The sequence below is a fragment of the Carya illinoinensis genome, chromosome 8 (assembly GCF_018687715.1).
Source record: "Carya illinoinensis cultivar Pawnee chromosome 8, C.illinoinensisPawnee_v1, whole genome shotgun sequence".
NCBI classification, from domain to species: domain Eukaryota; kingdom Viridiplantae; phylum Streptophyta; class Magnoliopsida; order Fagales; family Juglandaceae; genus Carya; species Carya illinoinensis.
The window spans coordinates 6129480-6149634 of NC_056759.1; the positions used below are offsets into that span (position 1 = coordinate 6129480).

At 36.8% G+C, this 20155-nt stretch overlaps 3 protein-coding genes across 12 annotated transcripts; 1 reads left to right on the top strand and 2 right to left on the bottom strand.

The window, feature by feature from the left end:
- Positions 1-813: 813 nt before the first annotated feature.
- Positions 814-7495, bottom strand: LOC122318959 (mechanosensitive ion channel protein 3, chloroplastic). Of its 7 annotated transcripts, none has more exons than XM_043136749.1 (14): positions 7263-7495; positions 6617-6760; positions 6460-6519; positions 6005-6162; positions 5253-5376; positions 5063-5160; positions 4849-4962; positions 4608-4668; positions 4002-4151; positions 3716-3826; positions 3445-3612; positions 3237-3350; positions 2503-2559; positions 814-1969 (listed from the first exon to the last, which is right to left on the bottom strand). In XM_043136749.1, exons 2-14 carry the CDS (start codon positions 6692-6694, stop codon positions 1181-1183), a joined length of 2082 nt encoding a protein of 693 aa, XP_042992683.1. In that variant the 5' UTR covers positions 6695-6760; positions 7263-7495; the 3' UTR covers positions 814-1180. The 7 variants fall into 7 exon arrangements, with proteins under 7 accessions (XP_042992683.1, XP_042992682.1, XP_042992680.1 ...); XM_043136748.1 differs by having other exon boundaries at positions 6617-6808; XM_043136746.1 differs by having other exon boundaries at positions 6617-6844.
- Positions 7496-9656: 2161 nt separating this feature from the next.
- LOC122318500 lies at positions 9657-13078 on the top strand. 4 transcript variants are annotated; one of them, XM_043135909.1, is made up of 3 exons: positions 9657-9814; positions 10965-11469; positions 12463-13078. In XM_043135909.1, exons 2-3 carry the CDS (start codon positions 11004-11006, stop codon positions 12510-12512), a joined length of 516 nt encoding a protein of 171 aa, XP_042991843.1. In that variant the 5' UTR covers positions 9657-9814; positions 10965-11003; the 3' UTR covers positions 12513-13078. The 4 variants fall into 4 exon arrangements, with proteins under 4 accessions (XP_042991843.1, XP_042991845.1, XP_042991846.1 ...); XM_043135911.1 differs by having other exon boundaries at positions 9666-9814; positions 10987-11469; XM_043135912.1 differs by having other exon boundaries at positions 9667-9814; positions 11011-11469.
- An 809-nt stretch (positions 13079-13887) lies between these two features.
- On the bottom strand, positions 13888-20091 carry LOC122318499. Its single transcript, XM_043135908.1, has 6 exons — positions 19736-20091; positions 19374-19566; positions 17803-17889; positions 17133-17516; positions 15855-16005; positions 13888-15008 (listed from the first exon to the last, which is right to left on the bottom strand). The coding sequence occupies exons 1-6, from the start codon at positions 19804-19806 to the stop codon at positions 14224-14226; spliced, it is 1671 nt and encodes a 556-aa protein (XP_042991842.1). The 5' UTR covers positions 19807-20091; the 3' UTR covers positions 13888-14223.
- Positions 20092-20155: the final 64 nt, after the last annotated feature.

Consider the following 20155-nt stretch of genomic DNA (forward strand, 5'->3'; position numbering starts at 1 on the left):
GAGATGAGGGAGGTAGGTGTGGGTGAAATGGATACGACCAGAAACAACCACGTCCACGTAGGACTAGGTCTGTGGCTACTGGAGAGATTGTATAGCTTTTATACTCATTAAGATATAATGAGCTTTAACTGTTCTTCGCAAACGAATATTTTGTTTGTGTATTTTTTGTTGTTTTTGTTTTATTTTTAATTTGTTATGTCCGGTCATCCCTGTGGTGCATTTGAAGTAATTTAGAAAAGAAAAAAAATTGCTCAATGAAGGAATAAGATTTTGCTTCACCACGCATGACTTTGGTGAGGAGTACCGTTTACAAGAGTTCGGAGGTCACAAAAGTCCCAAAACCAAACTCGTGAAAACAAGCTTCTTGGAAGATGAGCAACTGCTTAATCAACAAGATAACTGGCTTCTCCAGATGCATGAATTTTCCAAACTTGAAAAGGTTGGTCACACATCAATTGCCAATAAATTTGAATCGCGTGAGAAGATCAACGGAGACGAAATGCACGGAATACGAAGACTAGAAGACGTGCCCAATCCCCTTTTATCATCTGAGACGCCATTTGAAATTTGCGTGCGAGGCTTAGCAAGTAATTCCTTGATCAGGGCTAGAAGCAATGAATAATATTATAGCAATGAATAATGTTATATATAGTCAGTTTTGTATACGCTCTGTACACTTTACTGATATGATTGACTGTATTAATTTTTTTTAATATACAATCAATCACATTACTAAAGTGTGTAAAAGAGTATACAAAAGTGACTATATAGAATTTTTAATAACGAATTTACATACATAGAAATAGCCCAACATCATAAACCTTCGATGAACATCTCGTCCACCAAATATATAATGAAATGATTTAAAACACCTAGAATTTCACCCTATTTGAGTCGATCTATAACAAAGACAAATCATAGTGCCCGCAAGGCAGCAACTGATAGGCCTTTACCGGCCCACCTCTGGCTGCACCTGGGTGGCCTTCGGCCCTTCGGTGGTTCAAGCTGGCAATGAATGTTTGATTGATTCTACAGTACTAATTTACAATAATGGGACATTATGTAATGCAGCTTTCAAAAACTCAGCTGCATACACTCGTACAACTTCAATCAGCTGAAGCATGGATTGCAATATCGGCTATCACCACCTTTCTGATGCAGCTAATCACTTCTTGTGCCGCTAGGAATTGCTGGCATTTGGACCGTCTTTCTTATCGTTGGTAATGGGAGGAGACTCGCTCCCATTTCTGGCAGCAGTCAACTCTTTTGACTCTTCAATTGTTGGAAATGAAGCCACTTCTTCCTCAATCGGAAGCGTACGTTTTGACCCTTCTAAAGCTACACCAAGAACGATATTCTCTTCCAAGTGAGGCATAGGTATTGTAGACGATGCAACAGCCCTCCCACCATCTTGCTTTGCTTGTAAAGAGGCTGAAGAAATTTCTGTTCTTTCACTGCTTGCTTCCAGGGAAGAAGCTAATGGCTTCTCGACTGTAGATCCGTGGTAGGTTACACCTTTGGAATTCAGTTCCATTGTCTCCTTCCCTGCACCTCCTGTGTTTTCATGCTTGAGCTGCAGCACCTCAGAGTTGTTTTGGTCTGTACAGTCAGACACCGAATTCCCCGGAGTCTTATGATCTGTTTTTGGATCAAGACTCGAAGCTGATTCAGTATTGGTGTCTGCCTTGGAGTCAGGTGTTGATACTGCTTCAACCTTGGTATCCTTTTCTACATTACGCATCGGACGAGCTGAACTCTTATTTTTATCATCACCGCTGATTCTGTTAGAGGGTTCAATAAGTAGGAGGGGACGGTTAGCATATGGTCCCGAACGAGTAAATATGGTGTCAGCAAATGGAATATTTTCCAAGTCACCCCCGTTGTATATTTTCTGAACTGTGCGGATGGGTGTGGCAAGCCGGGCCCGATGATGGCTGATAACTCTGAGAAGGTCCAGGAGTATGGCTTCCTGTTTCATTCAATTAACAAATCATCAGTGAGATAAATTCCAGGTTGATGACAAACTAAACCATTTAAAAGGAATCAAAACTAACATCCAGAAATGCAAAACGTATTAAGACACAACCAAAGTTCCATTACCACAATTTGTCGGCCACAAAGCAATAAACCTAGAATCCTTAATAGTTAGTACTAGAAAACAGGGACCCCTCCTCTCTAAGACTGTCTATCTTAATAAGTAATAACCAATTCTTATGACAGGCTGTGGTTTCTCATGTCCTCTAAGAAGCTTCCATAGAATTCATATGGCATCTAAAATCAAAGTACTCAAAATAATTTCCAATAATATCTGGCAGCTATACTTCTAGTTTTGGAGAGTCAATCACAGTAGCAAGGATCCAAGCACATAAATGCACATAATAACATGATCAGTATCTTCATTATTTTGATAAAAAGAAAAAGAAAAAGGAAGCTGTATATTCTCCCTGATCATTATCTGTTATATTACTCTGCACAAGATGCGCCATCATTCCATAGTCTTACCTTGACACTAAGGTACTCTTCCATACGTGAAGTTTTCACAAAGCAAGATACCAAAATCTGCAACAGTATCACCCAAAGGACAGATGTTAACACTTGCAATACAACCAATATTCATCATAAACTGCACCAAAGGATAGGAAAGGGACTATAGTAGACTGCTTATCTTCTAAACATTCAACTGATATGAAGCAACAAAAAGGTGAACTCAAACTGTGGAGAAGAGCAGCAATTAAATGGCACATAGAAGTATAAAGCGTTGAACTCTGTACATAAAAATCTAACCAAACTTTCACGAGAGCTCAAAAGAGCATATTTCATAAGTAACTGGATAACAGTTCTCTAGCCCGGTGTGACGAATTAATAGCTATAGTTAGAGCACATCCCTCTTACACCTATTAACAACTAACACCACTATCCAACCACAAGTCAATAAACAAATTACTTTTTAAGATAGAATGCAATCTCAGGGAGCCCACATTGAAGGCCACAACTCTTTCTTTTTAAAAACAAGTAAATTGAAAGGACAGAAACTTAGATGATATGTTATTGCAAACTTATCGAAACCATGAAATAACTTCATTTTCATCATATATCTTTCAAGTCATCTTATAAGTCGGATGTGAATACAATATTGTAATATTATAAAAAATGAAAACCTGACAAAAATTTATTGTTCCAAAGAAACTGAATAATAAACAGATTAACAACATAAATGGCCAAAACAAAGGCCTCACCATAAGTGCCTGATTTTCTGGATTGACATCTTCTAGAAAAACTCTTCTGTGTAACCTTTGCTGCTCTACTTGAGGATTTTTGGCCAAAACCTTACGCATATCAGCGACAATAGTCTGCATGAAGAAAAGAGACGATGAATATGCCATATTATGTGATAGAACCAACAGAAAGTCCTTTGTTCACAAAGAAAACAAAATTGCTTCTAACATTAATCTTATTAACATCCAAGTGGCTGATGGCAAGATGGGTCTTGATGCGCCAATGTGACTTCTGGCTAAGGTTCCTCACAACATTAACAGTGAACTGGTGGTTTGGTATGTGTACTGCTTCACGATCATCGCCTCTTATAATTGTTGGTGACCACCAACCCACATGCTGGAAAAATATACAGAAAAAAAATTAATTATAAGGGGCAAAAACTATGTACTGTGGCAGAGTTTTTAAGCCATTTTGCAAAGGAACCAAAGTTAATACAAACCTCAACTGTACCAGAAACTTCGTAGCCTTCGATATTTGTTTGAATCCATTCATTCGCAACAAATGGTCGTGTCGCATGAATCATTACACTTGAAAGGAAATTGGTAAATATCTGAATTCAATAAAACATATGTATCAAGCTTTGGTATAAATGAACATTTATCTCAACAATAAAAGGACAAAGCAACAATGGTCAGGTAGCAATGTTACAGGTATATATACAAGGATGATATACGACGTGCTACAAATGCAAAAACTGTCAATACGACAAGAAAATATAGATGTACCTCACGACCAGCAAGTGTGAGCAGAACTGTGCCAAGACTACCAGCAGTTAGCCACTTTTGGGTAGAGAAACCCAACAACTCCATGAACAATGAAACGGCAGCAACCCAAACTGCAGTATAAACAGCTTTCCCAGCAAAATTGAAGCCCATCTGCCAAAGAAAGAATCAACTGTTGTGAAATGAGATTTTCTTTTGCCCTCAATTTAGAGCCCCCAGAATTGCTAAATTCATTTCGTGACTCCTTTATAAAAAAAAAAGAAAAAAAAAGAAAAAAAAAATAGAAAGACAAAACAAAAGACAATACAAGGAAAAGAGAAAAGGAGGGGAGGTATGCCACAATGCTTCCTCAGAAAGGTCAAAAGGGGTAAACACCAGATGCAATTTAACAAAATGAGTACCATGCTTCTTTAAAATCTGCCTTCATTTTGTACAACCTACATGCATGAAAACTTAAACATTTCACAGTATGTGTTTTCTCTTCACTTTCCTAACACAATCATTGTAGCAAACCCATATTCATCAAGTAATAAGAACATGATAAGAGGGGTAAAGGAGGTTGTGTGATGGAAAAAATATTAAGAACATGATAAAGGAACAGAAACATACATTTCTTGCATCACTAGAGTCATTTGCCTCCATGAAGATTTTTTGTGCTTGTTGAATCAAGCTGCAGAGGGAAAGATACACGAAATAAGAACCATAATTCCTCAAACCATGATACCAGACCTAAGAGAGAGTAACTGAACCCTCAGAAAAATAAGATCCAACACATTGACAACATCAGATCGAAGTAGATATTCCTGATAACCAGCAAATCTTCAGAGAGAGAATTAGGCACTACGCTCACCTTGATAAACAATAGGCACATGCAAGCACTGTTGATAGCGATTGCACAAAATTCAGAAGTCGTTGTTTGACAGCATGGCTAGCTTCTGAAGGTAGGACTACACGATCCAATGCTCTGAAACAACGAACATTGTAGTTAGTACTGATAGGAGGGATACAATTAGATGCTCTGGAAAGACATCTGAAGTCTAGTTCCTTAAAACATAGAGAGACACCTGCAGATGAGTATTGCTGCAGTCCAAAGAAGAAAAGGCTGAAGATAAGAAGTCATAATGTAGTGCGTAGTACTTTTCTTCCAGCTACTATCATTTCTCTGCAGCAATTTGTCACAAAAGAGTGAATTGGCATCAGGGATCTGACCACTGTTTAATAATTAGCACGATAAAAGAAAAACATTTTAATTACATGAAGAAATATGGTCCTGCTGAGACGCAGGAGTGGCCCGAGACCCCAAGCAGCAAAGGCAATGATACCGGCAGCAGGAATCAATTTCAGTGCAGGAGAGATTCCATGTAGAGCATCATATGACCTGAAATATGTATTACAATAAAAGTATTTTTACAGGGAAGAAAAAGAAGGATGAAGCCACATAAGAGAAATGCAATTAATTTATAGCAGCACTTAATAGGAACATTCTCCTTACTCCCATAAGGGTGTGGAGCAGACTGAGAAACGACATGTGGTTTATTTACAATGGATGTTACATAATCAAGCATTTAACTTAACATTATCATGAAACAGTAATCTAATTTAGTGCCATATTCAGTTTCAATTCATGCTATCACTGATGCAACTGCCGGTACAGCGGTTGACCCAAGCTTAGCACTTAGGGGAGAGAGAGAGAGAGAGAGAGAGAGAGAGCCCTGTAACTAGCTGGGCTCCTTGCATCAAACATTTATCAATCTACAAAAGGGTAGCAAGAAAAGAAATTCATGCAGCTGCAACAAGATGAGTGATATCATAGGAAGTTGATTTGGTTGATGAGACATAGCAACATGCATGAGATGTTACGGGAATATTTCAATCACAACCTTTCCAGGCTTCCAGTGAAGTGGGGTTTGCATGCAGACCTATATTACCTGTGGAATGAGAATTTTCAAAAAAAAAAAGGGGGGGGGGGGGGGGGGGGGGGGGGGGGGGGTGGTGGGGGGATGTACCTTTTCAAAACCACAGCTGCAAATTTCAGAAGAGGAATCTCATTTCCTCCCCCGGGTACTATAGCAGAATGGCACACCAAAATATTACATCTGGAGGATACAGGAAATATTGGACCACGCACACTGCTCAAAAGATGGAGACTCCAGGCATCTTGTCGCTGAAATCAAAAGAGAATTTTCCATAGCCTTAAGACACTAGATAAATGAAAACATTCATTCTTCCTTTCACACACAAAGCATGTTTGCAGGCATTGTATGCTAACTTCAAAGCATTGACCTGCTGAAACCTTCACATGCAGGACAAAGAACACATATCTAAAACACTGAGCCGCACCCAGGAATACGACAGCATGTAACAAGCATTCAAGAAACACTGCTGACTGCTGCGTAACATAAAAATGTTCCTATAGCAACAAAAAAAGGCACATAAATTTCTGACTTCTTTGAAACCCTACCAAACTATTTGATGAGAGATTGATGCGAACCAAGTTTAATCGAACCTCTCCCATCACACTCTGTCAGCAAAACAGAAACAGAATTTCAGCATTGTATAGTTGAAAGAAAGAATCTAAAAGCACTAGTAAATATATTAGAAAGATATTGATCACGTACTCGGTTTTGTTTACCACATCCATAACTACTGTATATTCCCAATTCACGGGACAATCGCATAGAACCAGCAGGTGCCATCAACGAATTGTGGTGCAAATGACACTGGGAGAACGAGATCTCAATGCAGTCCGTACTCAATCGAATCTTTGAAAAGCAAAGTCTTGTAAAGCAACTTCGTTTAAGGATTTCAGACTACCAAACAAATGTGGCAAGTGCCAATGGGAAGAACTGGAAATTCAGTGCACGGACATGAAATACAGGTACTGTTTATTACAATTCAAAATCTAGACGCAGATATTTGTTGCTAAATGTAGCGTCTGCTTTCTTTAAAATCCAGATAATTTTACTTGTGTAAACTAAGAGGAAATTTCATTTGCAACTTTCGGGAACAAAACACTGCTAAATATTCCAAGAGTCAATTTCTCACCTTTTTTTGTTTTCCAAATATTGTTCAGCAACCGGACTGACAGAGGGAATTAGAGAGGAAAGAGCTTCCAACCAAGTCCAAAACCCTAGATCTCAAAAAGCGTAATAATATACCACATCTACTGACCTTTATTTCTAATTTCCCTAAGACGTATACAGAAAAATTATTCAATAAAAAGGAATTCAAACAACCAAAAAAACAAAGAAGAAAATAGATTACCTTGCAAAGCGAGATTAGCGAAAAAGCAATAGGGAACTTCTCCACCAAATGCAAACCGGATCTCGTTAAGGAATCATTGAGAAGAGCGAAATGGCAGGAAAGATGCTAATATGCGACGGCGGGTGGAGTTAACGAAGCCGACGTGTTCCAATGGAAATGCAATGTTTTGGATGTTTTAAGTCTTTTACGCTGACCCAAATCGAGGATTTAGTTTACTTGTGGATTTTATGTGGCGAAAGGATTTGGGAACCTTTTTAACGTGCGCAGGTTGCGTGTCGTAGATAGCTTCCGCTAATCCGGCAGACATTTTTGTCGAGCTGCCACGTGGTTCTGTCCTTGGTGCCGAGTCTGCATTCTCATGGTCATAGATATCAACAACCGGATAAGATGAATTTAATCTCATTGGATTAAATAGGATGAATCCCCACCAATAAGATGAATTGATACATCATCTTAATTTTTCTCTTTCTTTTATTATTTAATCCAATACATAGTAGGAGATAGCTAATTCTTTTTCTTTTTTTTTCTTTTTTCTTTTTTTGATAAAGGAGATAGCTAATTCTAGTATATGTAGCTTTCAAATTTTATTGCCATTTTGGTGGGGATTTTTGGACCATATAATATATACTTCAAATAGACAATTAACTTTGTATATATTCTTTCCAAATTAAACAATCAGATAGTATATGTGCTTGATGTTTGAGCATTGTGAAATTTTATATGACAAATAATATTCACAGTTTTAGAGTGTACAAATTTTATCGATTCTTTTTTAAAAAAAATAACTAAATTTATGATCCATATTAAGAAATTATTTTTTAACGATAAACATTACTTTTTTCAAAAAAAAAGTGTGGAGTTTGTATATCTTAAAATTGTATATAGTATTACTCATTTTTATAATTAGTTGGACTAAAATCTAGACAATTCGCCTATGATTTGACGTTAGTTTATTTCTAAATTTTTTTCTTAAATCGATTTTTTTCCTGTCATAAAAATCACAAACTCCTATATTAAACGTTGAAGAGCAAATGTACATCAGTACTCAATTTGACTGTATTCTATATATGATTTTGTGTACTTTTTTAACTAAATAAATATGTATAAGATGAAGAGTCTAATGACCTAATACCATATGATCCGATTCTTTAAATGAAGAATATGGATTTGAAATCCCCACTCTTCTATCTAAAAAATATGTTTTTGGGCGCTTGTAAATTTTCATGAACTTTTGGATTGACTTCTCGATTATTTATGTTTTGAGTTCTTAATCTCGTGAATCCTATAGCTTTCTTTAGACAGCCATTGTTGTCTCTGTCTGTCAAAAAAGTACAATATTTAAAAAAAAAAAAAAAAACCACACACACACATACCAAAAGTCCTAATACCTAAGCTAATATGAGAAATGTGTGATGGAGATGAGATGCCTCGTGATGGAAAAAAAATGGTGGTCTTTTTCCACAAACTAGTGTAAAGTGAGGGGTGGGCTGGTGGCAGAGTGGATGATGAAGTCTTAAATCGTCAGGCCATGAATGAATGATTGAAGAGAGAGCCATGACTGAATGATTGAAGAGAGAGAAGGAAATTAAAATGCAAAAAGACATGTCAACTCATAATTGGATGGCCCCTGAGATGGACATTTTATGGACATTCATCCTTAATTTGGTGGGGGATTGAGATTCTATAATACATTATTACGTTGTCTTTTGTCCTCACCTTTAGTCCTGGTGATGTTAACTCTCCAATTTCCCCTACATTTCCGGGATAAACACATTAATACATGTGGTTGCCATCTCCACTTAAATGAAAATACTTCAAAATATCTATTATCTTATCAGTTATTTAAAAATAATAATAATATTATATATAATTATGAAGTGTGTATGTTTCGTATAGTCATTTTAAAAAATAATATAGTTTATTATTAAAAAATTAATTTTATTTTTATATGATTATGCATTTATTTATTTTTTTAAAAATAATTGTAGACCGCTACTGTAAATATTATTTCTCTATTATATATAATCTTGTAATATTAAGTTGTGTATGCTTATTTAAAAAAATATATATTATTAAAAAAATAATTTTTTATATGATTTTAGATTTAATCAATTTTTTAAAAGAGGATTCTAAAAATTTTAATTTAATTTTCCTTTAAAAAAAATCTTATAAATATTAAATTTTAAAAGGCGTATGGGACGGACTTTGTAATGATTATTTACATCTCTGCCTCCAATCAGTCTCAACCGCTTGGCAGTTCCATATCCACAGAACAGATCCATGATCATCTGCATCCAAGTTCAGATGTTCCTTTTCATCCTCCAATGAAAGGGTTGGAATCTTCCCATTGGTGCACGTCATCGTACAAGAATATTACGCTCGCATTAAAATCTGTATAATTCTATTTAGCTGGCGAAGTACTGGAGGAGGAGCTCAGATCAATCAATACGACACGCTATATAGATTACACAGCTCTCCCATCTCTCTCTCTCTCTCTCTCTGAGAAATAAAAGCCCGAGGTTCCATTGCCATCATGTAATTCTGGCCTCAAGGTATCGGAATTTACTATATTTTGATTTTTATTTACTTTTGTTTGCTGGGTACATTGAATCTTCGGCAAATATTCGAAGTCTGAACAATACGGCAAGAATATTAATGGTTTTTTAGTTCCATTTCGGCTATAGTTGTTGTTTCGAAGGTCTCTCGTGGAATCGAAGAAATTTGTATGTATGAAGTCTTGAGTTTATTAAAAGATTTTCATTTAACGTGTGTTTTGTTGTTTGTTCCTTAAATTCAACCCATTTGTGGTGCTATTTCGATTAGAAGGTCCGACATAAAAAAACATGGCTTTGGATGATTTGATTAAAGATAGAGATTGATCTTTTGAAAAGAAAAAAGGATTTTTCCGAGCGAATGAGTCCCGTAATTTAGGTGGGCTCTCCGAGTTTTTTCTTTCTTCTCTCTCCGAACTTGTCTCGCTCATTGCATTTTTGAGAGAGCCAAATTCGGCAAATGATTGTTTTCTTCTTTAGAAAAGATGGTTTGGTTTTGGTTTTAAGTGCTAGATCTTCTGGGTTATTTTTTATTTTTTATTTTTATAATAAGGACTTTCCTGCGTCTCCGTGCGTGTCTCTGTTCATTGAACGTTACAGTGGATGTTATGTAACTCTTTGCTTTATTTATATGTTACCATATTTGCCTATGTTTGATTCCGAGAAAATCTGGAGGAAAGAGGAGAAAGGGGAAATAATTGGTTTTTTATCCATCTTTGGTTATTAACTAATCCAGAAAGACAGTCCAACTGTCCAATACATATTAACTCAGCCAACGAATTCTACAGCACTTCACAATTGATCAAACAACAAGATTCTGTGGCCCACAATATCCTCTCTTTCTCTACTTGTTTCTTTGCAACCAAACTTATTTAATTTTTTTTTCATGAAAAACTACGTAGATTTTGCTGCATATTATTCGGGCAAGTAATTTTTTGTTTTGCCGATAACATAAGAGTTACTTCTTAGTTTTTTAGTTATTTTCCATTGCTCACTCCTGAAAATTGAGCTTGCATATGACTTTCATTTTGTCATTCTTGGATGCTCATTTATCATATTGTTTCCAATGAAGATTCCTCCCAAGTACTGGACATCGAAGATAAAGCGATTAACAGCTTTTTTTTTTTTTTCCTTTTTGTGATTTGAATAGTTGGCTGGTGTCAATTGCCTAGGATTCTAAAGTGGATTTATGGCAGTGGCTTTTACCAATCTTTCATGGTGGTTGTGGAGTGGGAAGTATCAAGAGCCCCGAATTTCCAATGGATCTTCTATAAATTCTTCATCTGATTCGAGTGTGTGGGAATCTGATGCTCTGAAATTTCCTCTGGCTAAACGTGCCAATATAGCCTCCACATCAAGAAGGATGAAGCGGAAATGGCATAGTCGGGAAGAGCGGAAAATTGATAGGGAATATGATGTTGTTCTTGTCCCATCTGATGGGGGGTGTGTTTCGGGTTCAGAGTCTGATGATTCAGATTGGTCAATTGGATGGTTGGAGCCTCACGGACCTGGGTTCCAGAGTGATGATGATCCTGACGACAGTTTTGCTGTGCTGGTTCCATGCTATGGGCATGGCTATAATGATCTAGTGGGGGATTCAAAGAAAAATATCTTGAGCACCACTACTGGTAGCATCCTGGATCATTATGTAGATGGTAAGAGTTTCTTCTTCTTCTTGTGCATCTTCTTATCAAATTTCTCTTTTTATGGAAGGGTGAAGTTCTCTTCAAGAAGTACTTGATGGTTAGCTTTGGTTATTTATTTGTATATTCATGTGAATTTGAACAAGAATTTGAATTGGTGTGAATTATTGGGTCATACAGAGAATTTGATTTCATGATAGGGCTTCTCAATTTGCTTGATGTTCAATGTCGATAAACAACTTAGAATATCTGGATCTTAATAAATGTAAAGTAAGAGAAGTTCATCAATAAAATCATTCAGTACTTAAAAAAAAAAAAAAAAAAAAGGTTGGTTAAGTTCATGCAGAAGGCAATACAATTCATTGGCCCTAGAGATTCCGGTACACTAATCTTTATCTCGACCAAATATGCTGAGAGCTGAACTCATAGGCCTAAGAGTGATTAGTGTCACTAGGTTCTTCGTATATTGGTTAGTTGGATTCCATGAAACATGATTAGTTGTTGAGTAAGTTGTACACTTGTACTTCCTATCCCCATAAAGATGGGATAAAGGATGGAGTTGTTTCAAAACAGTTGGATGCCCATATATAACACATTCAAAGAAGCTGCTGTGTTTCAACTTGTCCATTGGATGTCAAATATCTGAATATTTAAATGAGCTGCAAAAATGCCTTAGTTCATGCGGGGATTGCTGAAAAGCAGCCAGAGTTCAACTTCTTTGCTGTGAAGTACATTTATAAGCCAAAAGAGGTTTACTCACAATGTAATTGATGGGTGTGGAGTCTGTGGAGAATTATATTATTTATAGTTAGGGATGGTTAGTGCAGGTGCATTCTATTGACTATATGTTCTTCAACTTGTTGAATTCTAGCTTCGGCCCATGCAACTACAGTTTTCGTGCATCCGACTAATTTTTGTGCTGACTTGTGGGCATACTCTGTTAACATTTTTAACGTTGTCATTGTCGGAACTCAATTCTTTTCCACATTTTGCTTCATTTTGCAGAGAGCAAGAAATATATGGAACAGTGGCTCTCTTCTCTTCCAAGCAGCTGACATCCAGTACTGCTGTTGATTGACTACTGGTTCTTATTATGCTGCTTCTGTAAATAGTTGTAAGTTTTACGTGTGGTGGAAGAAATGAGAATTAAAAGAAAAAGAAAGGGAAATATGTATGGTTGATGTTAATGGTACAAAAGGATTGGCTGATGCTGCATCCAGCCTGATATCAATCCGAGTAGCAGCAGTGGTGAAGGATGCGAGAGAGATCGATGGCGCTATTGGTGTTGGGAGAAAGCTTGTTTTCCCCACTGCTGCTTTCTGGGCTGACTGGAAAGGACTGAGCTGCTGCCATCTTACCATTCAAATTCGATGATGTAAATATAACCTCTGTGATGTAATGGTAATGAGAGTTCTTAGGCAGAAAAAGGGGAAAACAGAAGAAAAAAAAAGAAAGGTGTGAGTTGAGTAGAAAATTGAAAGAAAATGAAGGAAAAAGTGAGTTAAAATGAAGATGAGTACGAGTGTGTCCGTAATTCTTTAATGTATATAGTGCTGTATAAATAACATGACTCTTGATAGTGTGATAATTCTAAACATTCTGTGAATAGTAAGAATGTAAACTCTCTCTCTCTCTGTCAGTGTGCATGTGTAGGTAAATAAAAAAGATAAGTGTTATAGCCACACAAAAATCATATAGAATTAAATTTATAAACTGACGATAATTTATATAATACATTAGATTTATTTTTTAATAGAAATAAATTTATAATCCAACATATTATATTAAATCACGTTAATTTATTGTGAAATCTTTTTTGTAACTGAAGTATTTCTCAATAAAAAAATCAGAATGTTGAAAGCTCCACCCACAGCTATCGAAAGTGTAACCCACATAATGCCAAATAGAGAACCTTGAAAAACCAAATAGAGATTGCCAAAACTTGAATAAAATTTTATTAAAATATTATTTTATTTTAAGATTTGAAAATGTTGAATTTTTTATTATATTTTATGTAAAAGTTAAGAAAAATTATACTGATTAAATAAAATAAGACGAAATGATTTGTGTAACCAAACTAACCATTTTTGCTAGTACAAATACCAATCTTCTTATCCATTTTATTATACTGCATTTCTAATTGGAGACTTGCAGTGGTAACTCCTGCCTCCAGGAGGACCCCAGGATTGAATATTTTTGGGCCCCCTAATTTTTTGTTTTTAAATTTCCTGACATTTGAACAAAATGGTATCACTATTTACCAGCTGATTATGCCAGGACGGCCTCATGCCTGCGTGCAATTGCGGGGAATTTCTGTACTTTTAAGCCCTTTTCTTTTTCTTTCAGAAAAGAAACACCCAGTACATTTTAGCATCCACCAGAGACCTCCAATCATCCTGCATCCTCAAATGCCTCCAAGGCGATACCATCTGTCTCTCAAAAAATTTAGAAAAAAAGGGATACCATTGACAAGTTTTCATTAAATTCCACAATATTTTTTAACCTCTAAATTCACAATTTCACAGGTTAGTTAACATTATTTCTCCTCACAATCTCATTGCCTGCCTCTTTTTTGCATAAAACCTTCAACGTTTCACTTGATCCACCTGCTATTATTGTTGCCGAATCTAACTGTATCTAGTGAGCACCTTGATTCTCACAGTTCTCCTTGAGTGCAGATTGATTGTTACCTCTAACTGGTGAACCGGTCATCAAATTATCATGTATATTTTGCCTAGCTTCAGCCTGGTTGTCAGTTTCAGCTGTCTACATGTTCAAAGAACTAACAGAATTTTTAACATCAGCCATTTGCTTTTTGAAATGTGTCTTCAAGTCCGCTGAAAGGGCTTCATCCTCTCTAACTCTCTCTTTCTGTGCATATTGTGAGGCACGAGCTCCATCTTGGACTTCTTCTTTCAGTGCATAACCTGACTTAGAAACTTTGATCTCCTCTGCAGCCATAACCTCTTGCTTTGGCAGGACTTCAGAGGGCAGAGTTGAGCTAACAGCATTAGCCTGTTCAGATGATGACAAATTCAATGGTATGGCAAAAGAAGATGAAGCATGCTGAACTGTTGGCGGGACAGCTTTTACTGAACCAGTATGTACAGCAGTATTTGTGACATTGCCAGCATGATAGGAGGAACAAGGTTTGGCTTCAAGTCCAGGACAAATATAGCGGACATTAGTTTGAGTATCTGACAGTGTTGACACACCACCAGGCATAGACAATTTGGTTGAAGAACCATCCGTGGGTTTGAAATGGACAGCACTCTTTGCCTGAGTAGCCTTAATAAATGACGCAGCATCTGATGGAGAAGCAATGCGGGCCCCAGCAGCAACTGCAGTTGCTCTCAAAGCAGAATCTGAACCAAGAGTAGGCTTTGTTTTAGGTTTTATGGAGGATTGAGCTTTTGATTTTGAACCCAATGACCCAATGGCAGAGGATTTTGTAGCGTTGGAGCATTCATAAGGCTGGTCTTGGACCTGTAAAACACTGCTGGGAAGAGCAGTAGGAGGAAGCACAGAGTTGCTGGTTGTATTCATGCCAGCTGTCGCAAATTCAAGAACAGATCGATCAAGTTTTAAACAAGTACATAAAATTAATTGCGTTAGAAAAGGCAAGCAATAAATCATGAGAAGAGATAAGCATTCAGACATATGAACAGATAAGCATTCAGACATATTCATCAAACTTCATAAATTTGGAAGTTCAGGTAAAGTAGTACTAGTGTAAAGCTTGTAAGCACCACAAATCAACATTTTGTCCTGAGATGGTACTAGTTAAAAGCTTTTAAGCACCACACATCATTATCTTTCTTTTTTATTGGCACCGGGTGTCCAAGAACGAAGTCTCAACTAATTCCGGGGGTCAACAGACCCTCGGTAAGGAGTTTCCTTGTAAGTACACCTCGGGTAATTCAGAAGGAAATTGTCCCAGTTCAATGGCCCCTAAAAATTGTTTGTACCCAAGAGGAACCACACATCATTATCTTGTCGCGAGATGGTACTCTTAAAGTTTATATCAGTCATTTTCTGCAAATTAAAAAAAAATAAAAAAAAAATATAAGATCCCCATACAATTCAAACAAATATACTGCAGGATCAAGACCAAAGAAGCTTCAAGATGCTGCCTACCAGTCATAAATAACTATGATTTGAAAACTACATCAGCTGTTGTTGACCCCCCACCACAACCTATGGGATAACTGATTATGTCGGTCTTAAACAGATGTGTCCTCTTTGAAAGAGGTGACGCAACCATCAAGTAAGCTATAATGATGGGGACAAGAAAAAAATATCCAGTCTTGCAAATATATCCAATAAAAGTGAAACAGACAGATAAATCACGCATTGGAAGAATAAAAAATAGCATAAAAAACAGCGTAGAATATTACCAGGGCGTGCTACTGGTAAGTTTCTAATAGGCATATCGAGGGCTAAGGACATTGCATGATGAGCTGCCCGCCGTTCTTCAGACAGTTGTGAGCGAGTGGAGTTAGGCCCCACATTCAAGTCGTCGCGTCTCTTCCTAATAATTGCCCACCTCTGGATATGTCGGAAAGATTCTTAACTTTTTGTAGAATAGGGGAAAAAAGGCAAGCAAAAAAGAAAAAGAAGAGGAAAAAGAAAGACAAATGAAACAAGTGAAGCTCTAAGTGTTGGCAGGGGTACTTTCACAGCCTTGACCTACATCCTACCACATGGTCAGGAAATTACACTGATTATCAGTACAGCAAAGGTAAGGGAAAACAATGACCACAAAACGATCACCAAGAGATAAATGCATGGATTCAGTATTATTCTTATCCAATTTTCAGTATCCACTAACTAAAATCCACACAATAACAGACGAAATCGTTCCGTTGCCGGGATTTGAACCCGGGAAAACTGGGTGAAACCCAGGCATCCTGACCGGACTAGATGACAACGGATAATTATATTATAGTTGCCAAGTGCAATCTATATGACATAGAAATATGAATCCAGTACACAAAAGTGTTACAATATAAGTACATAAGAACATGATTCCTTCCTATGTTTTTTAGTAATTAAGATATTCTCATTGTAAACTTAGAAATATACCATTAAAAAAATAAAAAGTTATATGGGTTTATAAGTTTAACCGAGTTGAACTGGGTTTATACTATTTTTTTCCTAGGTGTCTTATGTATACTTCCTGTGTACACGGGCTTTGCCTATTTTCTAATCAATAATAATTTTCTCTTACTTATAAAAATAAAATAAAAAATTATACTAGTTTGGCTCGTTTAATTAAAAGAGCTTAACTTTTATGTGAAAAAACTTGGTTTGTTTTATTAAATAAAACCAAACTCAAGTCGATTTATACAAATTGAGCTCAAGCTGTACATGAATAGCTCAGTTTCTTCAATGCTCTAGGTAAAACCCAACAGTTAAGAGCTATGGAAAATCAAAACTCCTTGGTCAATCAAAGATGGGATTAGGGGACTCTAAACACCTTTCTTAATGATGGCCATGTATAAGGAAATGGCTAAATCCAACAAATTCCTCCTAAATGTTAATCCAATGGTGCAAATAGATTTTATCTATAGATTCCATTAATCATAAGAATGGAGATAAGACATTGAAGCAAAAAGGACATAGGAGGTGAAAACAACTGTGTTGAAAAGGGTTATTTGGCTAAGGAAAAGAACCTGAGATAGCTGAGAAGCGGTCCTATCACCCTTGAAGTCTCCTCTTAAAATATTTGCCCAATTTCCTTCACCGCATTTTTGCACAGCAGCAATCAGCTCCATATCCTCTGCCTCTGACCAAGGTTTTCTTTTCCTTCGAGGAGGCACACTACTTGCAGATCCATTTGCATCCAATCCTTCTACACGTGTAGCTGCAGGAAGGGGCATTTTCTGAAGAGAAACAGGAATAGTAATGTTCGTCCCTTGCATTGAGCAAGTGGCTTCTGAGTTTTCTGAAGGAGCTTTGGATGACCAACCATTAGGTATATTTATAGTTAACGGAGCCTCAACTATTGAGCTGGTTGGGAAACTACACTCACTTGGTAAACCAGAGGCAATTAATACCTGGATGAAGCAACCATTCCCGGAAAACAAACAGAAGACTAAAATCTATGAACCAATAATATCAACCAATAATATCAACAAATAATTAAAACACTAAGACAGGCAAAAATTAAATGCCATCAGATGTGTTAAACGTGACATGCCAACTGAATTATAGTAAATTCATCAAGCAGAATCCACTCCAACCTAGGAGTATACCTAGAGAATATAAAATGAAGGGTTTTACCCGAAAATACAAAATGAATACTTCTAAAGCAAATCAGTGTAGGAAATTTAGTCAACACACCTTTACACATGCTGCAGCCTCTGTCGATACATCACTGCTAACAATAGGAAAAGCTCCAACTTCATACTCTAAATCACTATCATCATCCTGCAAGTCGGCGTAATAATGAAATATAAATATGTTAAGCACATACCAAGTGTGAGAAGCTTATTTTTGGGACAAGATACAAGGTACATTCTGCAACAATTGCAATATCCAAGATTGATTAGTTCCACGTTGGGTGAGTGAATTATGCTATAGGTACTTGAGTTTTATGTCTAACATTAGTTCTTTATTAGGTGGAACTAGGCTCTATAATATTTCAAGGGCTACAAGTTTCCTTGATTAGTACTTTTAGAGCACAGGTGTAGATATGGCTAACATTTTCTGTGGATCCATACAGATGGTATAAAAAAAACCGACCTACTAACACTGTGTGGCACTAAGGCACTGTTGTGGGGACAGCTCTTTTGCAAGAAGTGGACACTTTAGTTTATCTAAATACAAAAAAGTTATATGATAACCACACATATATAAGCACACTGGAAGAACCACACACGATTGCCACTTCATTGAAGATATAGTCGTGGAAGAAGATGCCAAATTCCATTTCTTTTTTCCATTAGCAATAAAATTCCATTAAAAAAAAAACAGACAAAAGTTGCAACCCAAATGTAAAAGATGTATACAAGAGAGACACCTATTTATAAGGAGAAAAAGCTGCAAGAAAATCATGAAAGTTAAGCCCATTAAAGTCTATAGAAGCTGAACAAAGGAGAAGAGTTCTGAAAACGAAGTTTCTGATTCCTCCAGTGTGCATTCACGTCCTCAAAATTACCTCAATTGCTTTCCCTCCAAATATACCATATGAAGCAAGTAGGAACGGTCTTCCAAGAGAACAAATTTCTCAGGTATTTTAGAAAAATAAATTGCCTATATTTCTAATGTATTCATAGAATTTTGTAAAGAATAAAATGGTATAGTAAGTCTAAATGAGTGGAATAAAAATGGCCTAAGTAAACAAATCTTCCATTCTATGCTTTGTCTCTTGATTAGAACACTCCTTATGGTATTTCGAAAACGGCAGAATCATCTGGGTTAAACCAAAATAATATACGCAGGCAGTCGTTCACTGGCAGCTAGATGTAACTGGGTTCGTTCTCTTTTTCTCAATAACCGTGAACACACACGTCAAAGTATTGGTCTCGATCCACAAGGGTGTCACTTAATAACAAAAACACTTTTCGAGGATTTACACAATCCTTAAGACACATCACACGTTTAAAGTGCCTCCTGGGTCGCAGCAACATAGCTAGCAGGCAATAATAGTTTTGCATATAACTTTGTTTTTGATAGGTAACTGAAAGACGCGCCAGACAGGGGTCGAACCTATGACCTTCTATAGTTTTGCATATAACTTGACTATTATTAGATTTCTTATATACATGTTTGCTCATAAACCCCATTAAGTCACAACAAGCCACTACAGCAACCAATTTACTTCGACCATCAGCCTTAAGCATTGAAATACTCGCGTGCAAAAAGTTAGTTAGTAAATGAATCACAAATTTAAGGAAAAGTGGCAGACTGACCAGAGGATGTGCTCCATATTCCAATTTACCGAGCAAATCGTGGCGATAGGCTAAATGGCGCCATAGCATCTGATACTCCCGAGCATCCGAAATTCCAGTTGAAGTATTCTTCACCAAGGCGTTCCAATCGATCTTAACGTCAGGACAATGCGCCACTTCCTGAAGCAGCGCCAGCACTGTCGTCGCCGTATACCTGAACAATCCCAGAACCGCTCCACCACATCAATTTTAACATCCAACATACACGATCGCAAAATTAAAATATAGAAAATAGAATAAAGATCCCGCCAAAACGTATCGCCCTGAAGAAATAGAATATATATATCAAATATTATACACAGGAGAGAGAAAAATGGGGAGACCTTTGTAGGAGAGTGGAGATGTCTTCTTCGCTTAAGGATCCCTTCAAGAGTTTCTTGGTTTTCTCAACCATTCTTCTTCTTTTTGTCGTACAGCAATGGCATGTTATGGGTAGAGAAAATCAGTGCGGAAATCTCCAAAAAAATTTCCTATTGAGGGGAAATAATTTGAATTGAAAAAATTTGCTAAGACGCTCGAATCTAAACCTTGAACCCTAAAATCTTTCTAGATCCCTAAAACCAAGAATGAGTTACAGTTTCAATGAGAAACTGACCAAGCGAGAGGGACGAGGAAGGAGGAACGGGAACGTCGGGAAGTCTAGTCTGTCAGTTATCATCTTTTTTTATTTGGAAAAGAGAAATGCTAAGGCTCCCGAAATCGGGAGGTTTTTTTTTAACCGAATTATTTTGAAAAATTATTAT

Coding starts and splice junctions, on each gene's coding strand:
- LOC122318500 (XM_043135909.1), top strand. CDS start 11,004: ATGGCAGTGGCTTTTACCAATCTTTCATGGTGGTTGTGGAGTGGGAAG. Junction 11,470..12,462: donor CCTGGATCATTATGTAGATG/GTAAGAGTTTCT, acceptor TTCATTTTGCAG/AGAGCAAGAAATATATGGAA.
- LOC122318959 (XM_043136749.1), bottom strand. CDS start 6,694: ATGGCACCTGCTGGTTCTATGCGATTGTCCCGTGAATTGGGAATATAC. Junction 3,827..4,001: donor TCACACTTGCTGGTCGTGAG/GTACATCTATAT, acceptor TATTGAATTCAG/ATATTTACCAATTTCCTTTC. Junction 3,613..3,715: donor AAGTTTCTGGTACAGTTGAG/GTTTGTATTAAC, acceptor ATATTTTTCCAG/CATGTGGGTTGGTGGTCACC.
- LOC122318499 (XM_043135908.1), bottom strand. CDS start 19,806: ATGGTTGAGAAAACCAAGAAACTCTTGAAGGGATCCTTAAGCGAAGAA. Junction 19,567..19,735: donor ATCTCCACTCTCCTACAAAG/GTCTCCCCATTT, acceptor GGGATTGTTCAG/GTATACGGCGACGACAGTGC. Junction 16,006..17,132: donor CCGCTTCTCAGCTATCTCAG/GTTCTTTTCCTT, acceptor CGACATATCCAG/AGGTGGGCAATTATTAGGAA.